Source organism: Ptychodera flava, chromosome 11 (genome assembly GCF_041260155.1).
Source record: "Ptychodera flava strain L36383 chromosome 11, AS_Pfla_20210202, whole genome shotgun sequence".
Lineage (NCBI taxonomy): Eukaryota > Metazoa > Hemichordata > Enteropneusta > Ptychoderidae > Ptychodera > Ptychodera flava.
In genome coordinates this window covers 21042132-21055682 of record NC_091938.1, presented here as the reverse complement: position 1 = coordinate 21055682, position 13551 = coordinate 21042132, and the positions used below count along the sequence as shown (strand labels likewise).

Below are 13551 nucleotides of genomic sequence, written 5' to 3'. Positions count from 1 at the left end.
ATAGCCAAAGAAAGAATGAGAGAGATAGACAGACTAACAGACAGACAGACACAGAGACAGACAGACAGACAGACAGACAGACAGATAGATAGAAGGATAGATAGAGACAAAGAGATGGATAGACATAGAGACAGACAGACAGACAGACAGACATACTCTAATGTTTGTACACGCAAGCATTTGTTTAACCTTTCACTTCCATGATGTAGCTAAAATCCATTCTTATCAATGGTTAGGATGGACCACAGTCCCTCCACCAAAAAGTGTGGACCTTAGGAATTAAGGGGTGATTATAATATCAGCACGCCCTCCTCAAACCAAAATGTCACAGTCTCATCTCTTATTCTATTCATCAGAACAACCCAAAATCGAAATGTGGCAATGGGATCATAGAAGAGGGCGAACAGTGTGATGATGGTAACAACGACAACTCTGATGGCTGTATAGGTGAGTGTTGAAAAAAATTAGATGCAAAAGTCAAAGCTATTCGATTTCCTGCTTTTCTTCTGCTATTCACAAGCTTTGAGTAGGGGAGTGAACGGTTATATTTAGTTCAGATCACTAAGAGCAAACGCCACACATACATGCAGCATTGCAATCATAGTATATGTGGATGCTAATACTGATTCCTATTATAGGCGAACGCGTGCACGTGGATATTTACATTATTCAGTGACTACCTTGTGTCAGGACGTTGTGTCAGGATTTCAGGCTCAAATTCACACTCGGATCATGGCAATGGTCGACATAATGTATTCGTCTTGTACCCATGACAATAACAATGAGTTGCGCTGATAATGTGTCTGTCTGTTTTGTTTATTTTCTAGAAGATAATGTAACCTCCCTTAATTGTAAGCGTAACCGTATTGAGACGCTGATCACATCCTGTCCGCCCTTTTTGAACATTTTCCTTCCCATCATCCCCCATTTTTGGCTTGCTCCGAGTTCGTGGATGGGATATTTTGAACCTGATATTTTGTTCTTTGGCACGGACAGTTCCAAGAAAAGCGAAACAGTAAGACTTAGCCCTGGATACTTCCTTCGTTTTTATTTATTTTTAATTCTTATACTCTGCATGAATAATAGTTGTCTGTAATGCATGTTTATATAGTTCAATTATTTTCATGTCGGTAGAGCCTGTGAACGGATATGCCATTTCTTTGCAAGTAGCTCACTTGTTTATCGCTCCATATGTTCAGCATATACATGGAAGAACAAGTATCAATTGCCTTACTTTCATTTACATTGGTTTAAGCATGAACATTGTACATAGAATCAAAACCATTCTGCACATGCGCACATCGTGCGAGTAGATTAGGGGCATGTCTTTGTACGGAAGCTGCTGACCAGGACGAGGGGCACGTTGACAGTCATTTCTATGACATTAGCGGATTTGTATTGTCGATCTTTTATCAACCAGTGAAAAATGGTACAAAATGTAACTCACCTGCGAACTCGGTGCAAGCAACAAGTCATCCAAGATGGCTGCCAAGATGGCTGCTATGTATTGTGACCAGTTGTATGGTTATTAGCCTGCAGGCGATCCTATTGCGGTGATGGTCATAGACAGGTAGGTGTGGAAGAATGCGATGGTTATGATTTCGGTGGAATATCGTGTAGAACCATATTCCCACGGTGAGTTTCATTCGTTTCTTTTGTTTTTCGTTTGTCGTTCGTCTGTCGGGCCTAGCTCTTACTTTACCGCTGAATATGATTCTACGTCGAAATCGATTATTGCACTTGGAAACTGCATTTTAGGAGGGAATATTCCTTGTACTAGAAAGTCTAATTTGGTCAGTTGATGGAAATGCAAACTTTCTAATGCAGGAGAGAACAGACGAACGGATGATGGGATGTGGTACAGATATTCGGACTCTCAAACTTTTACAGTACTGTGCTAGTCAACCACTTGTTAGGGAAATAATCGCAATCATACCTATCCGTAATCCATAACACTAGGTCAAAATTCGTAATACACTAGTTAAAACATAGACACAAAACAGCACAGAACAGATAGTAAAGCACCGGTACACACAACAAAGTCAAATTCATGGGACCTCTGGCCAAAAGACCAAGAAGTGATGTCAGATGTTTCGAAAATAGTAAGCACATCCTGCCCCACATGTGGCACCCGCCATATATCAATCTATAAGTCTAATAGGTAGTGGTCACTATCTAAGACCCTATGTCACCGATACCATCAGCGATCATTTGTCGAAGAGAGATGCTGTATTTATCTACCAGCTTTTGAAGCTCATGGCGTAAAATTTTTACCGGCTTCTTTTTTGAAAATCGAAATGTTTATGTAGACTCAAAGCAAACGGGATGACGGGCATTTGAATATCAAGTGTGGAGTAATACTGGATTGTTTCTCTCTCTTCTACAAAATTTTGCTCTGGTGATCCCTGAATTTTATTCTTGATTTCGAAAGCGATTGTCTAAAAGCTGAAAATTTGAGCAAACGCGTAAGTCTTTCAATTTCGAGAAGTGAACTACCTTAACATAATGATCGACTCCACGAAAACAATCATTGACCTTTTATGTAGACGCTAAAATAAAAAAATGTGTGTACTTGGGTATGCCTTTATTCATTATGATTTCTTGTGACTGTCTAGTAAAGCTACTGGTCTTAACGAAGAGTGTTTTATTTATTTTTAGGTTTTACACGCGTGGTCGTCTTCAATGTAATAACTGCAAACTCGACACAACTGGTTGTCAAGTCATCACAACCAGGCCATCCTATCCAGCAACATAGATCCAAGTGGCAACGTGAACAGACGATTGTCAAAAATCGTCTGAAGTATCTTCTACTTCCTATCAGATGACTTGTATATATCTTACAGACTCTCTCGGCCATGAATATGGGCACTTGCATCGCATCGCAAATCGTGAACTGCTGACATCCAACGCAAACCTGCCATCAACATGTGTGAGAGAACTGGTCATTTCACAAAGAAGTGATTACACTCCTCACGTTCTTACCCATTCAAATAAAGTCAGTCGCCATTTTGATAATGGTCGCAACGTCACTTCCGCCTGATTTTCAACCATGCAAATGAGTGCTGGCTGCCATGTTGATCTTGAACGCAACGTACACACTGTAAAGGATTCTGTGAACGTGGTGCCTTGAAAATTTTGACAAGCAATATTCAAGATTGTTGTGGCCTAAATAGCTGAGGGAAGATTTCTCAAACTCTTCATTGCTTTGATAATAGCAATGGTTAGAGAAAATTTCATCTTGTCCTAAGTGATACTTAATGGTATGAGTCATGAATCATGTATGTTTTAACTGGCCTCTTTATTGAGAGTAGCCATGAAAGAATTGTAAGATACGGATTACCAATCAACAGAGTTTAAACGCTATAACGTCCTTCAACGTATTTTGTAGTTACTTAAAACCTTTAAAAAAGCTTAGCACTTGTACATTAGTTTATTCCTATATCCTAACTCGATGTAAATAACTCATACAGTTTTCACAAAAAAAGACATTTTAATTAATGTCGATGATGTATCAAAGCAATAATCAGAGAAGAGATGGTAGAATGCCTGGTGAATAGAAAGTAACGGTATCGTTCTACAGTCAGACAGGCAATAAGAGTCACAATTGATACGTTTTTAAATTTCAGGGAATGTGTCTGTCACGTGTCGTTGATTTTTTGTTGTGTGTGTGTGTGTGTTCTGACGGTTTAGGTCTACGTATAATGTATTTGAATCCTGATATACAGGCTAACAAGCCACACGGTATAATGGTACAGACTAGTCGTCATTAGGTGTTGTCAAACCTAGTGAAGTGCATGACTAAGTAGACAAGCGTCTCAGTGGCTGACTAGTGATTAAAAATCTCCATCCGACGAGTTCAGCGCTTGACAGTGTGTATCAAACGCTCCGATCTGCAATATAAGCATCACTAGAGCCTATGAAGGGTGCGCCCTCAATCTTTAATCTGCAGTGCAAGTCCTCTTGCTTGACTTTTGAACGATGTGGTGTAATTGCTCCGTCATTTGATGGTTTCGCCTGTCGGGACAAATAACTAGCCTTGTTACTTGTGTGAAACCTGGCTGTGTATCCTTCGACATGATTGGTCCGCGTGACAATACGTAAGATGGAACTGCTTGAAGACTAACGTCACGCGATAGCCATATAGGCCTACAGTAAAGTGTTCAGTGTAAAAACGGCAGTAGGGTGGAGTCGCAGAACATTATATAAGTATCATGTGAAATTACCGGGATGAATGAATAATAGTGTAGATGTAAAGCATGTGCAAGAGAACATAATGCTTCGGCAAATCATCCAATCAGATCAATTCTAAGAAACACGTCACGCTGTCTCTATAGTCGAGTCGGATGGTATAGATGGAGATCGTACAGACGTATGGTTTTTAGAAACAAAATTATAATCGTGCTTATTCAGTCTTGTTATTGCTGTCCTAGTTGCCATATTCACCGAGTAAATATTAATCCCAGATACCTTCATACTGTCACTTACTGTTCATTACTTTGTGACATATTTATATGTGTATTTATTAACTATACTGTAAACTATTCGACAATCTAAACAGAAAGTGTCAATGATATTAAAAGTTAACTAAGATTCTCGAAAAAAGAGTCAAGTAGTGCGACTGTCATTTATTGATTCTGTGGATGTGATTGTTTCAGAAAAATTAAGAACATAAGTACTATGAGAATGGTCTTTCACCTTGCTTGCACTAGACATGGGCCCATTAACGTACATCAGTTGTACGAATGTTGTACACAAACGCTTGCTTAAAGTCCGATTCGGAAAATTGCTCTGTAAAGGAGATTTCGATTATCACGATTTAAGGGATGGACCAGAGGAAATCAAGGGTGGTCCATCGTGACCCTCCCCAAAATACCCCTATCTACATGTAACCCTCCCTCACGTGTACTTTTTTGGAAAAAAACAGCCCTCTCTCGATTTCACCTGCCAACCCCTATCATTAAAAATAAAGCTCCCTATGACGCGTTCATACGATTATCCTGTCACCATCTACAGCTCGACTGGTGGTATTTGGATTGCTTTGAACGAACGTCAGGGGATAAAAACGAATGATAGTTGTTGCTGTTGTTGTTGTTGTTGTTGTTGTTGTTGTTGTTGATGATGATGATGATGATGATGATCAGTACTCACAAAATGTCGCTGTCGCTAGTGTTTGCAATGCGTCTTGTCGAAATTAACCGCAAAATCGATCAGAGTGTTGTAGTTTGTTGCGGCAAGTTAACAATATGTAGAAGGGTCCGGGTGTAAGATAATTTAATCGATGTAACTGATTAAGCGACTAATTTCACGGGTCACGTGATAGTTTAATCCACTGTAATAACCCTTCTGAGGTGAGCAGCTGATCTTTGACACCTTTCAGTGGCAAGTTTCATCGAAAATTACAAAATCGTCTCTAACAAATCAGTGCATACTTCTTTACAATTGTATTCTGCCCAGAGAGGATGAATCACGAATGTTGTTGTAGTCAAGTTGACTTTGATGGTGCCCTCAAAAAGCCTGTCTCAGTCCCGAGTAATTAACATGATCAACGTTTAGTTTACCCAGCAAACCGATAATTTCTCTATATGGATATTGTGTTGACACATATTGTTTTCATTTCTATAAATTCATTCAGCTGATTTCGAAAAACTGCACGTAATGTAGATAAAAACACTTGTAAGCTGGCACTTTCAGAATAGCATCATAATTTCAAACGAGCATCTACACTCTAGTCAATATAAACTAAGTAATACAAAAAATTCCATATACAAAACAGCTCCTCTCTAGCTTTTAAACAAATTTCCAAGTGGATTTTTTCCCATTTAGTTCCATTATCATTTGTCGCAAGAAAAAGAGTCATGACTAAGTTTACTTTTCGTGTCGAACTATAAACCTTAAAAAGGAAGTTCCTCAGCCAAAGGTTTCCACAAAGATTACGCAGGTTTTTCTTGTATTTGAATATATTTTATTGATAAAAGTACATTATTAAAGGCTAGGATGCATGTCAGAAAGGTGTAACAGGACAGTTCTCACTAATTTTTATTGCGGTATTATTTTCATCCATTTACATCAATGTTTCTCTAACTCTTCAACTTGTTTCCAGAGTAAGTTTATACTCTAGGTGGTAATTGTGCTCATCTTGTAGGAAATACAAAGCAAATGATGGCTTCCTGTCAATAATTTTCATTTCATAGAAAAATCATTTTGCTATAAGTATCAGATGCCTGTAAATAACTGGAGTACATGTGTCTCCAAAACGTATATCATGAAGGCTAGGTCTCAAGACTCGGCTGGGTTTTTTTTAATCTCACAAGATCTAACTGTCGACAAGAAAGAAGCAGAAAATGACTGTAAGAACGAAGTGGTCATATTGATAAGTTGCAAACTGGTGGCGATAGGTTACACTTTGGACTATAAGGGCGTTAATGTAATAAACGCTATCGGTTAGCTGCTGTCATATTATTCAGTTTACCTTGGTATATCAATACTCACATTGAAGACATAACACCGTCAGGCTGGTTGTTTATATCGCTAATGCCGTTTTGGCAAAAAAAATGCGAAAGATCAGCACTTACCAATCGAGAATTTACTGAATTTTCTAACCCGGATGGACAGCTCTGCTGGTGGACAGAATTGTTACCGATGTCCCCAGGGTTGTCTGAGGTCCAGTTTAGTGATGTGTTCATTGCTTTGATTGCGTTTGTGTGTGATGTGTGATAGCGAGTATGTGTGAGTGCTTCATGAACTTTGTGCGGATGGTGGCAGTCAGAAAAATCATAACAACTTAACTCGGATATTGAACCACTTTTTAAGGGTGGGGACTAAGCCGAGCGGTTGTAACTGCGATGTCTTCGCTGAGTGTCGTACATTATGAGTTCGAATCCGATCGAGAATCTATCAAGATCTCAAAATGTTGAATACAAGAGCATCTCCTTTGGAAATCGAACACTTAGGGATCATTTGACAGACAAGGTGTTTTTTTCCAAATGCCGTTGAGGAACGCTGAATATTTCAAGTCAAACAACCTAAACATGAATTTTCCTGACACCCCGCCCACGTCATTAATATAACGGGGACCTGCTGTGGCCTTATCATAATAATGCAATGTACTGATCGGATCACAGGTCGAAATAGTCCGGAACTCTGTCAATTTAAAAAACTGTGGCAGTTTTCATCGTTAGCAACAGGTGTGAAAATATTGCTGACTCAATCACATCGACAGATCCCAGTAACACATGACGGAAACTTATCCCGAATAAATAAGCGACAATTTATAGACGTCCTCTTTAAAACAGGATATTTTAAAATTTCAAAATGTAGAAGGGATTTAGAGAACCGCGTAGGCTTTGCTGTGCTTTATATTCACTGGAACAAAATATTCATAATTTCGCCTTCGATAATTCTGTTACTTTACAAATATGTTTGCTCTAGACAGGAATTTCTCAAAGATCTATGGTTCAGCAAATTTGTGATCAAAAGACATCTACACAGTAAGAGACAAATGTGAAAATAAACTATTCATTCATCTGTCAATCCGCCCATACAAATATTCTTATTTTGAATACAGTACCATCGATACAAGGACGCTCTGCAGAAGCAAAGCGCGACTATATAAGATGTGCAAACGCATATCAACGGAGGGGGGACAGGGAAAATCGGAATGATATGCTATGGCTACACGAAAAACATTGGTCAATTTTTTAGAAAGCAGAGCATGAATTCTTTTCCTCCCTTCCTACCTACGTACCTACCCACACACACATACACACACATACCACACATACATACATACATACATACATACATACATACATACATACATACATACATACATACATACATACATACATACATACATACATACATACATACATACATACATACATACATACATACATACATACATACATACATACATACATACATACATACATACATCAAAACGTAAACAGACACAGGTAGACACGCAGAGAGACAGATAGACACTCTCAGTTAATCCTTGTTAATCTATATATCGGATTCAGTACAATGTACAGCTATGATTAATAAACAACAAGCGGAAACTATTACAGGCCATATTTGAATCGGGTTAATCGTTGCATTTTTGGTTCCTTTTGACATTTTCACAACGATGACGTAATTTCGTAACATATTGAAAATACCTTACACCAGTCAATGCATAGTGTATTCAGTGGCAGAGTGATGACCTTTGACACACACCATCTATGGCGTTAGGTTCTACAAATTATTTTTCGTCCCAGTGACGTATCATCTAATGATACGCCAATGAAAATCTTTAGGGAAAACGAAACCTAATCCTGCCCCCTCCCCTACACAAAAACAAAGCAAAGCATACATTTGCTGCGAAAATGAAAATATTCAATTTCTGTTACTTCTGTAGATATATAATTTACCATCAATTAATTGGAAACTTCATAAGCTTTGAGTCAGTGACGTTTTTATTTCATTTAAATGAACAAATTTACATACCACAGCCAACGTGACAAAGTTTAGGAACAATATTGTCATAATTTGGGACGCGACTATACTTGTTTCAATTGAAGTCCGATCGACGCGTTATCGATAATTAACTGAGACTAATTTAACTGAATCACGTCCATCAAAAGTTAAAATTTCAGTCGACATTTGCAAAATATTCAAAACATCGTGATACTGCTATTAGTTTACCACAATTAGTTTATCATTATTAACACAGAATAACAAGACAAAAGCTATTATATAAATTCTGCTCAGAGAGCTTAAGCCTAATCGCAACCCAGAATTTTCAGCATGTGACCGTGTACAAAAACAGTTTTGAAAAATCTGCTGCACTCAATTTGTGTCTATGGTAACTATGACGTTTCACTTATTTTATAGTGTGTGTTAATATTGGTTCAAATAGTTTAAAACAAGCGCACTCGTGTCGCTGTTCGTATCTCGTGTGAGCACTGAGTTAGTATTGACTTTGTAGAGACACTCTCTCTTCCCCAAGACGACGAGATGAGGTCAATTCTACTTCTTAGCGTACTGCTTGCCTTCATCGTGAGTGCCTTCTCCTCAAAATTGTCCTTTCTCAAAAACAGCGAGGATAAAATCCAGGTGAGGTATTTTTCGTTCATTCCGTGGATATGAATTCGCAATACTTCCTTGCACCACTTGCCAGTCCGCTTAAAGTTCTTATTCTCTGCAAAAGTATTCGCCCATCTCTACCTTCCCCTCCTTCGCTGCCTCCCTCCCCTCGGAATACCTCTCTCCTAAAAAATCACTGGTAGAGGTCATAGACTAAGGAAAATGTCTCCTCTCATTGAGTGATAAGTCCAGCCTAAGCAAAATGAAAGGGGTAAGGCACTTTTTATCTAAAATAATGATGCAGGTAGCCAGTTATTAATATCAAAGGCAACACTAAATCATTGTCCTACTTAGACTGATACGTTTTTTCTGAAGAAGAGAAAAATCGTAGGAGAAACCGAAGTGGAAAGGAAGTCGAGATTCATCAAACCACCACCGGACAAAGAAGTACTTGCATACTTTCCAAGTACAACATAAGTGGGACACATCCGATTTTTTTTTATTACAGAGTAAAATAAAATGTGATCGTGTTTTCAGTATTTGCCTTTGTAAGTAATGTTGATTTAAGATCTTACATCATTTGCATGGTGGTCATGCTCGTCAAGACGGTCGATTATGGGTGCTTATGATTTCACTGAATGTTGCGATGTTTAACAACTGAACTACCAGCCTGAGCTTAAACCTCAGGAGTATTTGACAAACTGGAGTTCGTCCGAGTAAGTTTGCATATCAGGGTAAAGCAATGGCATTCGAGTGAACCACGGTACAAACCCAACCACGTGCACAAACGCACACAGAAATACGTGTATTTTCATACACGTTCGTACTTGTGGGTTTGTTTGTGCCGCCATTACGTGATCATTTGGGCTTATTAACTTGAAGGTGTAGGACACTGTGCGTCCTTTTTATTCTGAGCTATTTGAATCGCGATTCACCATGTCGGGCAATATGTTTAATCCAATTAGTGAATGTATCAACGACAATTTTCACCAAATAAGTCATTCAACTATACTCGACTCCTCTACTGATAACAAATACCGCGGTCACATTTTTTATCTCTGTCGGAGGAAAGCGGATTAAAACATTGCTCCTTGACCGTCAACTTAAAATAGCTCACAATAATGAGTTTGATGGAGTGAATTCTATAAACTATACTTGCCGACGGTCTAAGAAGCTTATTTGAACACGTTTCGAAATCAGAGAAGAAAATTGCCGATAAATGACCTCTCCATTGGAGCAAAGATCGCCGTCCAAGACGAACATACAGACGCCGGGGGATATGATATGAAAATTTGGCGTTTGTTAGGATACCATTGCAAGCTCATGATTTCAAACTGCCAACACCAACAACCGAAATGCGCTGTCACAGGACTGAGATTAAATGAAGGTCACTTAAAGAAATACACGCTTTTAAAGGTCTAGACTTTTTTCTCAGACACTCCTAATGACAACTCTGCACCATTCTCTTTCGTAATAAAGAATAAAGGCAACGGTTTTTGTTTTTGTTTCCCATAGTTTTTGTTTCAGAGAAATAAAGTGTCAGGGAATACGATGTATTTGAAATTCAAAATGGCCTTCTTTCCAAAGGCTGACTCCGTGGAGAAAAACTATGTTTTAGCCTTCTGCTGGAATCAAATAATCGGTCTCTGAGTTCTACCTGAACGAGACTGAAACCGTACACATCAATACTCGTAGTCAACGCATTGGGATTTTTAATTGTGTATAGACGTTTTGCCACTTCAAGTCGAGGTTTGTAGATGTTGTGAATTTATAAAATAATACCCTGACACACTTAGCTGGTTTGTCATATCGAGGAAATTGTTTGGTATTCTCTCCAGCCTGGCCCTGTAAGACAACTAAAAAGTCCGTTATAAAAAGCGCCTTTCAAGAGAAAAAAGAGCTTTGCTCGTTCGTTACTGTTACATTTTTCATATACTTGTGAAAGATTGTGGGTTTTTCTCAGTTCCTCTGTTTTGTTACTATACATATCGTCAGAATGGTCACTCCAAGCTAAAAATATTCTTTCGTAATCAATAATAAGAATCAGGGGTCACCGTGTAAACTTTGGTTACAATTAGCCACATTTACCGATATTTGAAACTCAAAGTAGCCGTCATCCCAGTGTAAGCTCTATGGGGGAATCAAATTTCCCCATTTTTCAAAAAATAAGCCGGTAAACTATTTACTCAGAAGGCTTCAAAATGAGCCCCTTAAATGATGGTAGGGCAACAGATTTTGTAAAAAGTTTGAAATTCCGAATACCGTCCCTGAGGGCGCATTCTACCTTAATTTCCCCTCATATCTTTCGATTTGCCTTTTGGTCAGGGAAAGCTTGATCAAAGTCGAGATACCTCGGCGAAAAGACACACGCAAACAAATATGAACATTGAAAAATCAAATTAAAGACGGTTTGACAGCGAGGCTTGCAAGTGTGAAATCGCCAGGTCTGGTCGCGGTCCTGAAATATCTGCATGGTTCTTGGTTGTGTCGCGACAGAGAAACCAAAGGAAACGAGAAAATACATTTTACACAGTGCCGTAGTTTCGAAATGCAGCGTTTGTTATTTACACCCAAAGCGTACGTCCCTGTGAACTTTGCATATTTACATATATTACGACGAAAGCCGTCCTTGCGCGTGCGCTGTAACTCGTCCGATCACCCTAATTCCACTTTCTCCTTCATTCCAGCGGTGTCGCTCGTCACCGGTGTGCATTCGACCTGTAACAGCGTAACTGTCGATTTAATCGATAAGGGGGAGACCTATACCGATGGTACAGTGGACGCATGGATTTATCTCACCGCCGAAGCCCCAGCAATAGAGGACCTGCCTAACCTACCGCACGAAGTATTCCCATATATAGGCGATACCAGTAACGTGGCATTCAGAGTGTTCTTTGACGGACTCAGACCTTGCCAACACATCACAGTGATCACTGTCATCCGCAATAAAGACAGTTCAGTCACGGAAACTAAAGTCTCGAGAGTATCAACAGGTAATTGTTTACATGTACATTTCTAGCGACAACAACCCATGGCGCATTCTCCCGTAACCCGATGACGTGGAATTATGGTCTTCTTACTGAGTATGTGCTATATAGATCTCTTCTTTACTGCAACACACAGCTACAGTCAAACTTAAACTGTATGTATGTATGTATGTATGTATGTATGTATGTATGTATGTATGTATGTATGTATGTATGTATGTATGTATGTATGTATGTATGTATGTATGTATGTGTGTGTGGTGTGTGTGTGTGTGTGTGTATGTATGTATGTATGTATGTATGTGTGTGTGTGTGTGTGTGTATGTATGTATGTATGTATGTATGTATGTATGTATGTATGTATGTATGTATGTATGTATGTATGTATGGATGTATGTATGAATGTATGTATGTATGTATGTATGTATGTATGTATGTATGTATGTATGTATGTATGTATGTATGTATGTATGTATGTATGGATGTATGGATGTATGGATGTATGTATGTATGTATGTATGTATGTATGTATGTATGTATGTATGTATGTATGTATGTATGTATGTATGTATGTATGTATGTATGTATGTATGTATGTATGTATGACAGACTGCTTTTTCAAAAAGTGACAAATGTTTTCCTACAGCAAAAGCAGAATATTCTATTTTTCTCTACCCCCTCCGGTGATATACAATTTCAAACCTCATTTAGTTGTGCCTTGCTTACACAGAATGTCCTTGTAAAGATGGTACTGGCAAAGGGGATCCTCACTATACCACTTTCGATCGCGTCCACTTCAACTTCAACGGGAACTGTACCTACCTGCTCGCCGAGGACTGCGTCAACAAGACGAAAACGTTCCAAATATTTGCGAGACATGGCTTTCCCTCGGGCATAAGTTCACGCCGTGTGGTACAGGTGATTGCCGCTGTCAACGAAGATGGAAAACGCCATGTCGTATCGATAAAGCATAACGGAGTGTGTAGAGTAAGTTGATTTGTCAAGATAGCCAATGCTCTGCCTCTATCGATCTGCGCACGAATCTCACTCTCCCCGGTCTATGCGTCGGAACTTGAGGCCAACATTCATTCAGAAAATTAACATTTTTTAAAAATATTTTAATTACTAGATCGATGGACGTATCGTCAAGTTTTCTGACCAATCCAGTTATCCATCTTCAGTGACATACAAACGAAGTGATAGTGGAATACACTATGTCTGGCCCGTACGAAGCGACTGGTGGCTAGAGTATAACCCGGCCAAATTCAGAGTTGAGGTGGGCTTCCACGCTTCCTCCAGCCTACGCGGTAAAGTCTGTGGTCTCCTTGGCAACAACAATGGCGACAAAAGCGACGATCTTAAGAAGCGGGACGGTTCAATGGCGGCAAATTTCGACGAACTCGGAGATCACTTCGCCGTACCTGGCAGGTAGTAAAAATATTCCCTGTCATCATTTTGCAGATGTATTTTGATACATGCACCTGTGTATTATTTAGGA

At 39.1% G+C, this 13551-nt stretch overlaps 3 protein-coding genes across 9 annotated transcripts in view; 2 read left to right on the top strand and 1 right to left on the bottom strand.

The window, feature by feature from the left end:
* The window catches only part of LOC139143793 (acetylcholinesterase collagenic tail peptide-like), a 41631-nt gene extending 37027 nt beyond the window's left edge, over positions 1-4604 (top strand). For 4 of the 7 annotated variants that reach the window (XM_070714347.1, XM_070714349.1, XM_070714350.1 and 1 more), the window contains 3 exons: positions 357-447; positions 1533-1635; positions 2659-4604. In XM_070714347.1, coding sequence (XP_070570448.1) covers positions 357-447; positions 1533-1635; positions 2659-2755 — 291 coding nt within the window. In that variant the 3' untranslated portion in view covers positions 2756-4604. Of the gene's footprint in view, positions 1-356; positions 448-1420; positions 1636-2658 lie in introns of all 7 variants that reach the window. The other 3 variants (XM_070714352.1, XM_070714351.1, XM_070714353.1) reach the window with 1 other exon arrangement.
* The window catches only part of LOC139143798 (multiple epidermal growth factor-like domains protein 6), a 435859-nt gene that overhangs the window by 70523 nt on the left and 351785 nt on the right, over positions 1-13551 (bottom strand). The window lies entirely within an intron of this gene.
* LOC139143178 (BMP-binding endothelial regulator protein-like) overlaps positions 11615-13551 on the top strand; it is a 3209-nt gene continuing 1272 nt past the window's right edge. Inside the window, exons 1-3 of the mRNA XM_070713310.1 lie at positions 11615-12059; positions 12784-13040; positions 13183-13481. Of these exons, the coding sequence (XP_070569411.1) occupies positions 11615-12059; positions 12784-13040; positions 13183-13481 (1001 nt within the window). The remainder of the gene's footprint in view (positions 12060-12783; positions 13041-13182; positions 13482-13551) is intronic.